Genomic DNA, 17,003 nt, shown 5'->3' on the forward strand with positions numbered 1-17,003 from the left:
GTGAAAAGGAATCGCTAGCTTACACCAGCAAGGTGCCAAACAGCAACTCCTGGCCATCATCACTTCCCGTGCTCCTCCCCAAAGCAGGCCCAACAGCTCGGCCAAGTGGGTCTAATTACTCATAGCTGGAGTTGCCAGGAGCCTTCTGGTTCTACATCCTGTCACGCGGGCCAAGTTTATCTGAGGTTAGTTTCACGGTCCATTGTAAACAAAGGTCACCACGGCCTCATTTACTCATTCTTCCATTTATTCAACAAATAAGCTTACGAAATGTCAAGCTTTGGGCTTAGTGCCGAAATCAGACCCTCTCTTCCCTAAAGCAAGAAATTTGGGTGTGATTTTATATTCCTCCCTATTTTTGTCTCAAGGACATTCCACGTGTGACAAATCAGAAACCATTTTACAGATGTCCTGGGCAAGGTTAAGAGACTTTGCCATGTACAACCTCAACCTGATGTTAACAGCAAGCACCCTACTCTCTGGCTAGCGCTTCTCTCTGCAGCTCACTCTCTCCAGAGTTGGACCTCCAAGAATCCTTCAGCCTCAGGGAGACTGCCAACTATATGGATCTCACCACAGGGACGGGACCCTTGCTCCCTTTCTTATCCAGCCTTGACTCCAGGGGAAGTCATTGTAATGGCTTACCCACTGTGCAAGATTCCTTTGTCTGCTCTCCTCTTCCCCCTTTGTATTGCTCTTATGAGCAAAGCACTACCCTGGCTAAATCTGGCTCTCCATTTTATGCCTGCACCAGGGGCACTGAGTCTGGCTGGAATGAATGGAAAGTCATGGCCCTTAATGACCCCTGTAGATTCCTTGAATAGACTACTAACTGAAAGATTAGAGAGATCCAAATCCTCCCAGTGGTCCACAAAGCCTGGTGATCTGCTTCTGAAAGGTGGCATCTTTCAAAAAACGATACAGAACATATGGGGTCTGCACATATGGGGTCACTAGGAGTCAAAATTGGCCCAACATCAAACTATAAACAAAAATGCTACCCAGTCAATGTGCCCTATGCCACTGTCCACTCTCCTTCCTAAACTATGGCACTGCACCCCTTCCTCTTTCTTCTGTCCCCTAACACCTCTCAACGAACACTTTGCCACCAAGTTCTGTGAAGGAACCCACTCGGATCCACATTCCCTGTGCCTGCCTTTTGCTTGTTAACTACAGATGAACTATAAACACACACACACCTATTAAGACTTATGTAGAAATAAGCACATTTATAGATATACCCTATTCTCCTTCCTACACCTGTTCTGCTTGTTAAACACAACCTTTATTTAAATCAGGAGCTAGCAGATAAATGGCTAAACAACAGAAGTATTTCCATTAAAATCAGAACCCCTTCAAGGATGACTTCTATTACTAGATGGTTCATATTCTTAATATTTCATATTCTTCTAACAGTTCTGACCAATTCTATTAAATGTGAAGCATAATAGATGTAGGAACAAATGGTTTTTAATTTGAAGGTTATGTAATTATACAGCTAGAAAATTTCATGAAAACCAAATTAAGAATTCCTAGTGAGAAAATAAGAATTCAATAACGTGGTCAGATCTTAGCGAGGCTTTGAAACAATTCAATCACAGCTAGAGCCATGAAGGTGGAGCAGACCTGCATTGGTAAAGTGTGGGTGTAACAGCACAGCATTTGAAATGGGAAAAATCAGAAGCTAGCTTGAAGCTCTCCCATGGGAGAATCAGAAGAGGCATGGTGAGTCCCTTCAGGAGAACGATGCACATACAGACGTGTTATTTTCTTAGATGCCATGGAATTGATTTCAACTCACAGGGACCCCGTGACAGCAGAAAACTGGCCCTAGGTTATAATCTTTACAGAAAGAGACCATCAGCCCTTTCTCCTGCAGAGTTACCGGGCAGGTTCCGTCATCAACCTTTCCATTTGCAGCCGGGGGGTTAACTCTTGCACCAACAGACTGCAGTAGACATAGAGAGTCATTTGACTAGGGCACATTCTGGAAGGAATTGCACAAAAATATTAATAATCATTTTCTCTGAAGCTTAGGATAATAGGTAATTTCAATTTCCTTCTCTTCACTGTAGGTTTTCTAGACTTTCTACAGCCAGCATCTCAGGATTTTAACAAAATTTTAAAGATTACTGGTGACACATTATATTCCACTCAACACCTATTTTGAAGCTAAAATAACGGGTGAACGTGTTTGAGCTCCTGAGGCTGCCCAAGGCACAAGGTTTTACAAAAAGCAATATCCAATGGTCAACAACTATCTATGACCCTCAAGTGCTAAACCACCGAGTTCAGTGTGTTTTATTTAATCTGTGAAAAATGAGATTATTGCCTGCACATAAACATACATGAATGAATAAGCAGTTAACAGCAATGAAGGCGTTAGACCGTGCCAATTGTATTGTGCAATGCTGAGAAAACGTTTTATCCACTGGGCACTGTCTAGCTGGGAAGTAAGTGTCTGACTTAGCTCTAAAGCACTGAACATACTGACTGAAATCTCGCAGACCGACCCAGCAGACCAGAAAACCAGCCACATAAGCAGTTCAAACATTTTCCAAGCTGAATGTGATTACTGTTCCAGGTGATGGGCTTTAGGGAGCTTTCACATTCAATCCATGATTATAGTTAGGCCTCCATAATAATGAAGTTAATTCTACCATTATGTAAATCACTGCTTCACAGAGAGGAACCCTGGTGGAAAAAAGACCCCGGCAGCAAGAAAGCTGGGTATAGGCAGTGCTTTGGTTAAATTAATGTTCTATTTAATACTGATAACCATCCCTTTGATTCAATCCTCTCAGTTATGTGAAGCGCTTTCCCACCTCACTACAGACGCCTGAAGGAGGAGGTCTGATGAGGCAGCAGTTACAGGTAAGTAAGTGGTCAGCTGCTCACCCAAAGATGCAGATCGGAACTCACCAGCCACTGCTGCCTCTTGAAAGAGCACAGCCTTCCAAAACCCTACTGCTGTTCTTGGGAGTCACTGAGTGCCCACTGGCTCAAGGTCAACAGGTTATAGATCACTGTCTCAAACCAGAGTGTGCACTGTCTCAGGCCACACCCGAATACCCATTCCATTTCAAAGACAGAAAAAGGACCGGGGACTGCGGAACGTGTCTAGACTGCCATTAAAAAAATGACATGGTGATAGTCACTTCACTGATTTTTCCTAAAAATGAATGTATCTAAGCAGTTGAAAATTCCAGTTAGATTTTATTTTGCCATGCATTAATTGGTGCCAGCTCAACAGTAACTTACGAAAACAACAAGAACCATGAGAGAGAACTGTACATTTTAAGACGCCATAGAGATAACATAAGAGACGCTCCCCAAAGGATCTCACTGACAAAAATAACACGAATATTAAAAGAGCAATTCTGAAAAACTTCAAATATGCAAAAAAAAGCAGTCATAAGAAATCAGCATCGGGATTGGAGGTGGAGTGGAAGTTGCGAGTGGGGTGACTGTAACATTCTCCCACCCAGCCATCAGGAGCCATGATGGGGTGATGATTATGCACTGGGCTGCTAACCGCAAGGGCAGCAGTTGGGAACCACCAGCTGCTTTACAAGAGACAGACGGAGCTTTCTACTCTTGTATAAAGTTACAGTCTCCGAAACCCCCAGGGGCAGTCTACTCTGCCCTACAGAGTCACCATGAGTCGGCTCTGGTTTGAGCAAGCTATTCCAATTTTTAAAATAATTTGAATCCTACCAGTGATTCAATCTTAACACTAGCACATCTTTTATGATGGAAGTCTCTAATCAAAACTGACGATAAACTCTAAAGCTTCTCCAACTTGAACAGTGAAGAGCAACTGTATTCTTTGGAACTATCATTTCTTTAAAAAAATGCAATTCACTCTCCTTACAATTTAAAACTCCATTAAAAACAGTGCTAATATTTTTCAATAAATATCAGCATATATTATTCAGGGGGCATAAGTTATTTTGCACAGGAGGAGAAAAATAGCACTGTCATGTTTTCTGATTAGGCAGACACATTCTCAGTAGGGAGCCCTGGTTGGTGTCGGCTAAACAGTGGTCTGCTAATCACAAGGCTAGTGGTGGCAGCCATCGCCAGATACACTACTGGAATCCTGGTAGCAGGTCGCTATGAGTCCTATTGGACTTGCTGGCAATGGGTTTGGGTTCCTGTCAGTACACAGACTCATTCAACAGATGCGCACTGAGCAGCCTAGTGCATGTAAAGTCCTGTGCCCAATTCTGTGCTCCAACCAAAGTTACAGCCATGTTTTCCTTGTGTCTCAGTGTATGGATATATGAGCTGAGCATAGTTTTCATCTATTGATTTTTCCACTGCAAACTAGCACAACGCAAGTCAATTCAACTCTAGTCCTCAGTCTTTATTCCAAATGAGGAGGCAGAGGTTGGATTTCATACATCCTTCATATGGTGAAGTACAGGTGAAGGGTTGGGCAGCCACCCTAAGGTTAGTAGTTGGAAACCACCAGCCACTCTACAGGAGAAAGCCGAGACACTCTACTCCCATAAACCGTTACAGTCTCCGAAACCTTCTACTTGGTCCTGTAGGGTCATTTTGAGTTAAAACCAACTCAATGGCAGTGGGTCTAGGTTTATCAAGTAAATATAAAGGATATTTTAAGACCACTTCAATGGAGCTTATTTTCTCAGGTAGATCTAAAAGGAACTTTTACATTCTTGCCGTCTTTTATCCAGTTTTCTAACAGCTTCCCATCAAGGCATGACCAATCCATGCCCATGACACACAAAAGCCTGGAAGACAGTGACAAGTTGCAGTGCAAACGTCAGCACTTTGTCCCTTCACCAGACATTCTGCCTTGAAAGCTCTAGAACTTCCCACAGGGGTTAGTATTGCTCCCTATCACATGCTTATTTACTTCAGAGCGAAATCTCTTCTGCTGATGATGGATGTTTACAGCTGTTTCTCCTCCTTTGAAATCACATCTCGTCAGCAGTTTTGCTCCATGCATGCCATGAAGGCAGCCTCTACTTGGAGGAGGTAGGTCTTCCCCAGCTGTACCTTGGCGCCTTATACACAGAGGGGCTCATCCCTTGACAACATTCTGCTGTTATTCATAAGGCTTTCAGCAGCCAATCTCTCACAAGCACACGCCTATGCCTTCTTCCTAGTCTGTCTTAGCCTGGAAGCACCATTGAAACTTATCCCCCACAGGTGAAATACACAGAGCAAAGCTTCCTGCTCCATAGCAACAGAGCAAGACACAAGTTTCCGTGGTATAACAAGCTGGGGAATCAGAACAAAATGAGGACACTTTATCTGGTGTGCAGGCTGCATCCTTATGAGTACTACACTGATAGGCAGTACTAAGTAGCAAATTACACTAATAATGGTTGGTATCAATTGCTACCCAGTTGATTTTGGTCTCCAAGTCAATCTAAATGACAGAGCAGAACTTTCACATAGATTTTTCTAGGCTGAAATCTGGACCACAGGAGCCCTGGACACACGATGTTCAACCAAAAGTTGACAGTTCCAAGAGAGAAAAGAACTGGCGATCTGTTTCCCTAAAGATTCAAAAGTCCTAAACAGCAAACTCAATACCATCAAGTCAACACCCTAGGCCAGAGTACCTCATCTTTCTCTCATGGACAAATTGGTGAGTTCAAAGGACTGTCCTTGTGGTTAGTAGCCAATTCACATCCCACTACACCACCAGGGCTCAGCCTGTGGGGCAATTCGAATCTGGCATACAGTCACTATGAGTCCAAATGAACTCAACAGCAACCATCTTTCTGGGAGCAGATCACACTGCGTGCCTGCTGGGCGGACTCAAACCACCAGCATTTTTGTTAGCAGCCAAGTGCTTCAACGTTGAGCCACTCAGGTTTTACCTTGTCATGCTAATGATTTAATAATGATCATCACCTCCTATCGCCTTCTTGGTGGTGAGAATCACATCACCGTGAATGAGGGGGAGTGCGTGATGGGGACCCAATGCCCATCTGTAGACAGCTGGACATCCCTTGCAGAGGGGTAGTGGGGAGGAGATGAGTCACTCAGGATTCAGTGTAGCAACAATGAAACTCAAAACCTTCCTCTAGTTCTTGAACGCTTCCTCCCCTCCCAATTATCATGACCCTAATTCTACCTTGCGGACCTAGTTATACCAGAGGATGTATAGCGGTGCAGTAGGGATCTGGAAACACAGGGAATCTAGGACAGATGAACCCCTCAACACCCACAGTAGGAGTGGTGACACCAGGATGGAAGGGGGTGTAGAAAGGGAGAACCGATCTCGGAGATCTATGTGTAACCTCCTCTCTGGGAGATGGGCAATGGGGAGGTGGGTGATGGGAGACGCCGGGCAGTGTAAGATAAGATATAATAATTATTTATAAACTATCAAGGGACCAGGAGGAAGGGGGAGCGGGGAGGGAGGGAGAGGGAAACCGAGCTGATTCCAGGAACCCAAGTGGAAGGTGAATTTTGAGAATGACGAGTGCAACGAATGTATAAGGGTGCTTTGCTCAATTGATGTATGTACGGATTGTGATAAGAGTTGTATGAGCCCCAATAAAAAGATTTATTAATAAAAAATATAACTTTTCCTTTGCTACAATTAATATGGCCTTCCTCCATTCCACAGCATTCACTTCGAATTCCTCTCGCCTCCTGGAGAAGCTGTGCACTTCAGCTAGTGCAGCCGGTTCCATTTGCCCGCAGCTCTAGTGAGTTTCACAGTATATTTTAATTTTTAAATGAGCGTGTAAGGCTTCTGGTCTTGTTTCAGCTAAGTGCTAAACAAAAACTTACATCTTTCCCCAGGACTCTGAGTTCAAATTGAGTCTCCTTGAAGTGAACCTTTGTAATCCGAGGCCTGAAAAAAACAGCAACAAATGTTTGTTAGTATTATTAAGAATTAATCTTTCAGAAATTCCTAGCGGGAAAATATTGGTTATGAATGGCTTCTTTATATACATACTGTTTAAAGAACCCTGGTGGTGGAGTGAGTTAACTGTAGGGTGGCTAATGACAAGGTTGGTGGTTCAAGCCCCACTAGGACAGAGTAAGTTTGCTTTCTCCATAGCAGAAAGAAGAGCCTGTCTACTGCTCTACAGACGTAAAGTTTCAGAAACCCAAAGGAACAGTTCTACTCTGTCCTGTAGGGCCGCTGTGAGTCAGAATAGATTTGATGACAGTGAGTTTGCTTTCATTTATATATTTCTTTGGTGACTGCAGAGATTTCTCCTTGGCTCTGGGCATCTTCCTGCATGAAAGCATTTTTTCAATCTCCTCCAATAAACACACAGCCCCGAAAACCAAACCACACCAGGTGATTCCAATTCACAGAGACCCTACCTGTGTCAGCATGGAACTGCTGTGCCATGGAGTTTCCAAGGCTGGTTTTGTAGAAGTCTATCCCAGGCTTTCTCCCAAGAAACTTCAAACTTCCACTCAGAACATCTCCAGCTCTTGGACATCTTCCCACACAAAGTCATAGGATTCCTAATCTCGCCCAGGCCTTTCTCCAGCTAGACCACAGGTTCCCAAATTTATTTAGTCTACAACCCCTTTTCTGGAAGATAGGAACAATTACTCAACATCCCCCAGCAGTTTTAAAGCTTTCATGCTTAACCCATCATGGAGGATAAAGTGTAGATATCTGCTTTTGCAGCCACTCCTGAGTCATGCCAGTGCCTCCCAGGGAGTTGGTATCACCCACTTTGGGAAGCACGTATCTAGAGTTAGAACTCAGTCACCCTCGAGCCACAGCACACTCTAGAACACAGGTGTGTCCAGGCAGGCCTTAAAATGGGTGGAAAGTCCTGCTACAGGTGTGTCCATGAACAAAAAGATGCATAGGATCTGAAAAGAGTCCTCCAGATGCATAGCATCTGAAAGTGTAGGGGAAAATGTACGAAGTTGTATTGGGAGAAAATGTTACCCACTTTTACTCATTTATGTGTCAACCACTGTACCTGGTGTTCTTCCCCCAGCCTTTGTACTGACTCACAGCCCCGTAGAGCCAATATACACCGTTCTAACTTTAATAGCAATGCTGCTCTCAAGGGGTACCTACCAGAAATACTTCCCCACTTGTTTTTTATTCTTGTAGACAACAACACCAAGCGGAGTTAATCCTAAGAAATACTCAGACTTGTTTTCTCCCTGCAAAAACAAACATATGCCTATGACCATGAGGTTATTCATGTAAAAGTTATTCTTTGAACTATAAAGAGCTATACCAACAAAATTTGCTAGATTGATGTTGGATCTAATACGTGATTGATGTTGGCTTGGAGGGGCTACTAGCTAAGTTACAAGAGTATCTAAGTTGCAGATCCTTCTCCCCGCCCCCCCCCAAATTTTGTGAGAAAGCTTTGCTGTCTTCACAGTAATTCAGATTTTCACTGTAGCTAATTAAAAGGAATCTGGGTTACCAATATCGACACTAAACGACTCACCCAGGTGTTTCCTACCAGTCATGTTCAACCCTGGCAGCACATTAATTGGACTCACCTGTACAGCCTTAAACGCTGATGTTTGGGTGTCAAGGAAACCAATTACACGAATCTCTGGTGATGAGGTCTAAGTATCAAATGCACCGCAAAAGCTCCAGGCAAGTTTCCTGAGCAGACAGGGACTGGAGACCACTGTCTTTTATCAACAATCTTCTATCAAATGGTCCTGCTGGGCCTCACTCTCTGATGTGGACAACTGTGAGGCCTGGCCTCACCCTCTCTAGAAAAGTCACACGCCACAGGCTTGCTTAGGTCTCTACTATGGTCCTCCTTCTCGCTGTGATTTTTAAGAGATCTAAAAATTTCTAAAGGTAATCTCGTCTGGTAAAGACTCCAAGTGCAAAACAAGCAAGTTAAAACAACAACAACAACAACAACAAAACATCAGTGCTATTGAGTCAATTCCAACTCATAGAAACCCTACTGGGACAGAGTGGAAATGCCCTGTGGGTTTCCATCACTGAACTCCTTTATGAAAGCAAAGAGCCTCATCTTTCTCCCACAAAGTCCTCAGTGGCTTCAAACTGCTGACCCGGGGGTTAGAAACCCAATGCATAACCCACTGTGTTGGAGAACCTTAATTTCCAAGGCAATGATAAATCCCCATAAATTAAAAGGGATGTCGAAAGGAGAAAAAAAGTCACAAGTAGAGTCGTACAGAACTTCCTACTTGTATTAATGTTGCTCCTTCTCTAGAACCAAATAACTAAGACTGCAAAATTATATTCATAAGACCACTACTACGTTTTGGAAGAATATCAACTGCTGTCCATATTCAGCTGTAAAAATTAAATCGTAAAGGAATATATGAATGATTCTAATGAATCAAGCTCATTTGCTATAAATGCTCATCACCCACCCACCTCCCCGCCCCCAAAAAAAGTGTTTGAATGAGGGTGAGGATTATACAAATGCAGAAGCGCTCTGCAAAAGAATCTCTATTTAAAAGGTCCTTAGAGAAATATTAAAGAAAGCAAACAACTGAAAAACCTACAAGGCGAATGAGGTTTCGTGGGAAAAGTTTACAGGTATCCTTAACAAATAATAGTAACCTAAAGAGATTGAGATCCAGTATATCAGGGAGTACTACTTGGCCCAAACCTGTAACCCAAGGAATACTTCCAAAACTTTTAAGTAATATGAAGTGATGTCTTATTTTAGAAAGCCCAGATAAGCAAAAGACATGTTACAGAATGAATGTGTGAGTGTGTTATTGGCATTACAGGAAGCTCTATCAAGGTGCCTTAGAAATCAAGCTCTGTGACCCAGCGGGTAAATTCAGTCTCTGTGTAACCTTTAGCAAGCCATTTGCTGTACAGGAGTAAGGCACTTGACTTCTTCCCTCAAATAATCAAATGTGACGACTGCTCACTAAACGGGTATAAAATCAAAGGCAACGGCATTTCGATCTCACTGGCACAGAATAATCAACTGCCAGCTTTAGACAACTGGCTCACAGGCCAAGGCTTGGATCCAGAGTACTCAGACAGACTCACTGTAATTGCTCACTGACTCTATCTGGCAAGTTTTCATCAGTCACTGAGGAAAATGGGCAACACATCTCTTTTCAAGCAGCCCCCTTCGGTAGGTAGTAATCCTCAAATGAACAGAACTTGCACATCCAACAAAGCACCACCACGAACTGTACCTTGGACTGCTGCCCGATGCCTACTTTACCTGGCAGGTCATTTGATGAATGTTTTCCAGCCACAAAAATCTATTTTTGGAAACCCCTCATGTTTTCTGTTTAATACAATCAATTACACACCAATTTTACATTGTTTTGACGTTTAGGCTAAGCCCTTTGGAGCTGTTATCCAGATTGTGTTTTTCAAGCCCAGTTAATTGTTTTCTACACATGGAAATATAATCACAGACTTTTATGCAAAACCCATTCGGGTTTAATCCATGGAAGAAATTGTTTGTGTTTAAAACCACAGATGGAAAAGTATCCCCTGCTTGCTAAACAACACGACTGCAGCGTTCCTGTAGGAGTCTCCACGACTTTTCAGGAAAAATGCCAGCAACTGAAAATATTTTGGGTTAATTAAATGTTACTCACATAAACGGGATGAAGGTCAGCACCATACATCTCCAGGGACCTGACAGTCCTCAGGTAGTTCAGCTCGGCTTCAGAAGGAGTCTGGCCCCTAATCCCAGCAAAGAAAGAGAAAGTCTTACTTTACTGATGGCGACTGTACTCACAGAGAATAGAAGCCACCCCTTCATTACACTCACAGGAAAAATAAGTAATCTGGAGGCTAATGCAAATGGAAATTTTTGCCAATCAAGAAGGTCCTTGCCTTCTTGGTGACAAAAGGTTAGGTTCTGAACTTTAATTATGTTACAATTAAATGTCATATTAATTTCATTTCCGAAATCTATTTTTGCTCATTATTGGCAATCCCTAATGCCAAATCCATTGCCATCAAGTTGATTCTGACTGGTGGCAACCCTCTCGGGAGAGCTGGCCGACAGGTTGCACCAAGGCTGTCATCTTTAAGGAGGCCTCTTGCCGCATCTGCATCTCTCTTCCAAGCAGCAGCTGGTGGCCTCAAAGGACACCCATTCAGCTCTCAGCCAAACACTTAACCAGTGAGCACCAGAGGTCCTCCCAAAGTCCCAGCACAGGGGTTCTCAACCTTCCTCATGCCGCGACCCTTTCAGACAGTTCCTCATGTTGGGGTGACCCCCCCTCCCCCCCCACCAACCATACAATTATTTTTGTTGCTATTTCATAGCTGTAATTTTGCTACTGTTATGAATAGTAATGTTACTATCTGATATGCAGGATATATTTTCATTGTTACAAATTGAACATAACTAAAGCATAGCGATTCATCACAAAAGCTATGTAATTATATCTTGTGAAATATTTATTTCTAATGATAAATAAATGAAATTTTGTCTTGAAGCATGGGTAGCAGTCTTCAGGCGGGCACGCAAATGTGGGCGTGTCTGCTGTGGGCGGGCCCACCTGGAGACGGATAGAGGAGGGGTGTCTTGTTCCTAAGACCATGGGAAATATGTTTTCCGAAGGTCTTAGGCGACCCCTGTGAAAGGGTCATTTGACCCACAAAGGGGTCACAATCCACAAGCTGAGGACCGCTGCCCCAACACATACAAAAATTCCTCCATGTTAGAAACCCTAATGAAGTAACTGGAGATGTAAGTACTCCAATTAGAGCGTGTCCTTTACGGGGAGTCCACAATCTCTGCCACAGCTCTCCATGAGCAGGGAAGGAACTAGAGCCACAGGGGCAGGGACGAAATGACCCCCCCCCCCAACAAGGGGCCCAGAAACATCTCCTGGACACATGTGCAGTACAAAATGCTTTCATTCATGTTTGAAACCTATGAAAAGATGTCATTTTCTTCATACCAAGTACAGAAACCTTCCCCAATCCTTCACTGGTCAGCTTATGCAGAAAACAGCCCAGCTTGCTCATGAGAGCACCGTAATGGCACTCCGTGGCTCAGGAAACAGTGTGCACGTGTGTGTCACAGAGAAAGGGAGGGAGCGCGAGCGATGTTTTCATAGGTAGCAAAAGGAGCTATGAATTTTTGAAAATTAGGAACTCTTGCTTTGGTGCATTTCCATATTGACAAATTCCTATTTCAATCAATGGTGTCCAGCAACATTAAATGTTTTTGATAACCATAAAGAAGGTTTATGACAAATTAGGCACAAGGAAGCTACCACATCAGATCAGGCTATATTCTCTGAAAAATAACAGACACACTGTCAACATCAGCACATGTAGCATATAAATATATAGTAAGTCCCTCATCCACAGTTCCTTGAAAATTTCACAATGAAACTGTGCCATGAAACTCCTAGCAGAATCCGTATTCTCAGGCTGTGTCTTTATCATGTTAGAACAAGCACTCTCCTAGAATCCACTTGAGCAAGATCTTAAAAGGAAGGACTCCATAATCCAGCTGGAGAGCCTGCTTTCTCTGACTGCAGCCCAGCACTGACTTCTGCTTCTGCTCGCTCAAACAGAGCCCCTCGGCAAGCATTTTCTGTTGATCGGAGTTATTCTACATTCTTTTTTCCTCTGACTATAATGGATCTGAAACCAAGCCAATTCAAGAGGGAATTTTACAAAAGAGGGAACAAAGGAAGTTAATCACTATAAAGGATTTAACCAAAATAACTATAATTTAATTATAACTTCAGTGATGCAGGCCATTCACTGGAAATCCTACTAGGGGCATGCATATTCTCACAGGTATATGTGGCATTAACATAATATCCTTAGAAGTTCCACATGGATGTCATCATGATTTCCAGATTTGTTACTGTACACTGAATAGGGGTTTGTTTATAACTAAAGAATTAGCATACTTAAGACAGCACAAATCCAGAATACATTAAAGTTTTTGTAGTTAAATTTTTGCAGTTAAAACACATTCATAGTTTAAAAAAATGTTTCACAAGGTCCTGGTGACAAAAGGAAAAGTCTGCAAAAGAAAACCAGTAATAATAAATGAAATAAGGAAGAATCCAATTAACGTCACACAAACACAAATCAGCAAAAATCTTCTCTAGGGAAAATTATGCAGACAGAGAGAGAGAGAGAGATCTGAAAGTTCATTAAACAAAACTATCGGGACAGCTGTCTTTAGATACTACATTTTGATTTCCTCTTTATACTTTGAAAGATTGTCTGAGCTTTCCATGAACATTATAGCGCTACAGAACACTAAAGAAACTATGAAAGAAATCGAGCACTTGAAGGTTCCAGGCTGAGGTGAGAATTTATTATTCTAGACGGTTTTCTTATGTCTGCCAATAGCGTAAGAAAATGGTTGTTGGATAAAGTAACATAAAATGTGATTCTTACATCAGAGTCTTATGAATCCTCTCTATGGCTTCTTCAAGTTCTTCCTTCTGATCAGGAACAAAACGGTACTCTGACACATAGCCTGCAGTATGTTTATATGGGTCATAGTCTCCAAGCTCAGCTGCAAAGAAAAAAAACAGTTTTCTCCATTTTAGGAATAGGGCATATTCCTTTCATGGTTAAACATCTTTTTTCCAAATGCCTAAATATTGATAAACTCATAGATGATAATCTGATATTTAGTAAGATACCTTTAGTGAGTATCTATACAGTAGTATAAACACAATTTTGACTTAAAAACTTAAACTTTATATTTTGTTTTCCCACAGAATATAATTAACATCATTTTAATCTTAATTATTCAAATAAGTTATAAAAACTATAACATAGCAAATGGAATTTAGAATTTTGTATATACACTAGAAATGCTGCAGGCGGCAAACCATGATAACCCGAATATATACTCTTAGATAATGATACGAGCAAATACTGCATGTGATTCAAAAGGTATCTGGCCCAAATAATCATCACGGAAATACCAAACTACCTGCAGTTCAAGCCCTCCACTACACATAGCCCCATTACTGTTTACACAAAAGAAGGCAAAACCAGAAAACTCACTGTCTCTTATAAAAATTCTCTTTCCTACATTAAGCCAACTTTCAGGACCAGCCCAGGGCTGTGATGTGATGTGACATTTTTACAAGAATGTTTTTCCTATATTATTGCTGATGTCACAAGGGCAAGAAACATGCTGTCTCATTGGCTCCCCACCTAGGTGAATGCTGAGTAGCTGTTCATGATTATTAGTGGAAATACTCTCCACCTTAATCTCCAATCCCCGGGGGGCACAAGCAGTTGCAAATGCACTCTACCAACTGCCAGACACGCACCACACTCTCTAAGATCACACTCTCTAAGATCACTGAGAGCCGTGACAGACTGAACAACAAACTAAAGGTGGGTTCTGTTTTACATACCAAAGATAGGAGAGGAGGGGAGAAAAGAGAATACTTTAGGAAGCACTAACTTTGTAGTGTCGTAAAATTTGGCAACAGATACTGGTGATGGTTATACATTACTGACTCAAGTACACATGCAGTGTCGAACTGACAAATGTGTCATCTATATTTTCACAATAACAACAAAATTCAGTTATTTTTCTCAGGACATTTCTGAAGCAACTACACTTAACTGGAACCTACACTGGATGGCATACGCTCCCAGCTGAGCAGCGACGTTGACGGGGCAGGGCAGCCGGCCCTGAAGGACATCCTGCTTCACCTGCAAGAAAAACTGATACCTGGAAAAGAAGGGGAAACAGATGAATGATAGCCTACACAGCCCAGCCCAAGTTTCAGGCCCTGACAATCAGGATAAAATCCAATCACCTTTAATGGAGGTGCCTGTTGAGTGGATGGGGGCCATCTAAATATCACTGGGGGGGGTTAGCTAAAAGTACAGCCTCTGGAGTCAGACTGCCTGGCTTACACCCCAGTCCCACTGCTCACCCGCTCTAAAAGGCAGTCTCCCCGCTGATATCAAGGTTAACTGTAAGCCGCTATCACCATCATGATGACTACTTGGGTATGCTTTTATTAGGAGGAACAAATTACAAGGACCCAATATTACAAGTGCTAGCTGCAGATGCTAAAATTGTGCAGATGGGACAGAAAGGTCATTTCGGCTTAATTTCATCAATCCTACCACTTAAGACCGCCCTATCCAGTATCTGCAGCTTTTTCATTTGCGTGCTGCCTAAAGAAACAGTGCCACCCAGTCCCACAGTAACTCACTTTAAGTAGGTCACAGACAACAACTTTAGTAAGACTTCAAAATGAGGCCAGAGCTGTTTCCACTAACAGCAATTAAAATAGTTCTTACTAGCTATTTTGCATTGAGGAAACAGACATGTTAGGAGGTAGTTCTTCATAGCAGCCACTTGCTCAAAATCTCACAGGAGTTAAATGGCAAATCTAGAATCTGAATGTCAGTAATCCAACACAAGAATTCTCAATCAGGAAGCTTTTCAACTTTGCCTAGCTCTTTTTCTTTATTCAACAGCCTTTCCATTAGTTGAACCAACAAAATGAGTGAGCAACACCACCTGTGGCCACATCACTTTCTCTATCACAAACACACACACACACACACACACAAATTCACATACATACCATGTACATACACTACACGCACCAAGACACACACCACACAAAAACATGTTCACACACGCACATGTTCACATTCCAGGCTGTCCTTTCATGATTTCTTTTACTTTGTTGGAAGGTGATTCTTGCTGTCCTTCCGAAAGCAAGAAAAAAAGCAAAGAAAGTGAAGTTTTAATATCATCTATAATAAATGTCTCTGCATGCGCACACCCTCCAGGAAGGAACCTGACTGTTAGATGCTACAGGGATTACTTCTAGAAGATTGGTAAGAACTTTGCAATCAGAAGGCTTGAGTGGAACCTGCTCTGTGCTCCCTTTGCCCGGGGTCCTTTTCACTACAGGCACATCAGTCCAGATGCCCAGTCAGAGACCCAGGACCCATGTGTAACCAACCCCACAATCAACCACCACCTCTGCTGCTGCGGGGATCCACGCACTTCTTTCCCGCCCCACCCTAGCCCAGGGTACCAAGCCCAGGACTCCTCCAACCAACTCCCTCCTAAACCAACTCCCTAGGAAATAAACAGGGCTGCGGAAGACAAAGAGAATCATGCCATTCGCTATCAGGACGTGTTCACGCTCCTTAAAATTGCTCCTAAGACTTTTGTATTACTTGAACCACATACCTCCCCCTTGCTAACTCCCCCGCCCCCACACCTTGCACTCACTCTGCGGTCCTACATCACCACCCCCATCCTCTGAATGCTCTCTGCCCTCAGCTTAGACACAACATCCACTGTGGGGTGATCATCTGTGCTCCTTTTAGAAAACAGAAAAGTGATAGCAAGAGAACCTAATTTTTTTCATCTAAATTAGAAACATTTCACAAGAATGGCTGCTGCTTGCTGGAGAATTATGTTTGACGATCCTTTCTCTACTGACAACTTGAAATTTCTTTATTTCTTTTTTTAACCATTTTATTGGGGGCTCGTACAGCAATTATCACAATCCATCCATCCATCCATCATGTCGGGAACATTTGCACATTTGCTTTCTACTTGAGCCCTTGGTATTGGCTCATTTTTTCCCCTCCCTCCCTCATGAACTCTTGATAATTTATCAATTTTTGTTTCATGTCTTACATTGGCTGATGAAATTGCTTTTCCCAGAGGCTTTATGTTTGTTTTGTCTTTAAGAAGTGGGTCATAGATGCATTATTATTCTTCTTTCTTTTAAATCATTTTATTGGGGGCTACATGTTTTCTTTTAATAAGACTTTTTATAATGTGTGACCAGGCTGGATAGTCAAATCCCTTGTTGAATACGACAACCAAAGGACCAGGTCCCACAGAAGTTTGCTTTGAAGCAAGAGCAAGGAAAAGAGGAAAAGAGAAAGGGAGGTAAGGACACAAAGGCAGAAAGTCAGACAGACAAACAGGCACACTGTGAACATCGTTTGCTGAAATGCATGGGGAAAAACAAAAGACTTCCTTGGGCAGTCCTTCAAAGATAATCTAAAGCCAACCCCAGTGCCACTGAGTTGTTTCCAATTG

General features: G+C 42.5%; 1 protein-coding gene across 2 annotated transcripts in view; it reads right to left on the reverse strand.

The window, feature by feature from the left end:
- Positions 1–17,003, reverse strand: part of EPB41L4A (erythrocyte membrane protein band 4.1 like 4A) — a 273,865-nt gene that overhangs the window by 109,251 nt on the left and 147,611 nt on the right. For both annotated transcript variants that reach the window (XM_075541381.1, XM_075541380.1), the window contains exons 5-9: positions 14,548–14,645; positions 13,343–13,463; positions 10,555–10,642; positions 8,051–8,139; positions 6,784–6,847 (exon numbers count right to left, since the gene is read on the reverse strand). In XM_075541381.1, the coding sequence (XP_075397496.1) occupies positions 6,784–6,847; positions 8,051–8,139; positions 10,555–10,642; positions 13,343–13,463; positions 14,548–14,645 (460 nt within the window). The remainder of the gene's footprint in view (positions 1–6,783; positions 6,848–8,050; positions 8,140–10,554; positions 10,643–13,342; positions 13,464–14,547; positions 14,646–17,003) is intronic.

This window comes from Tenrec ecaudatus, chromosome 2 (genome assembly GCF_050624435.1).
Source record: "Tenrec ecaudatus isolate mTenEca1 chromosome 2, mTenEca1.hap1, whole genome shotgun sequence".
NCBI lineage: Eukaryota > Metazoa > Chordata > Mammalia > Afrosoricida > Tenrecidae > Tenrec > Tenrec ecaudatus.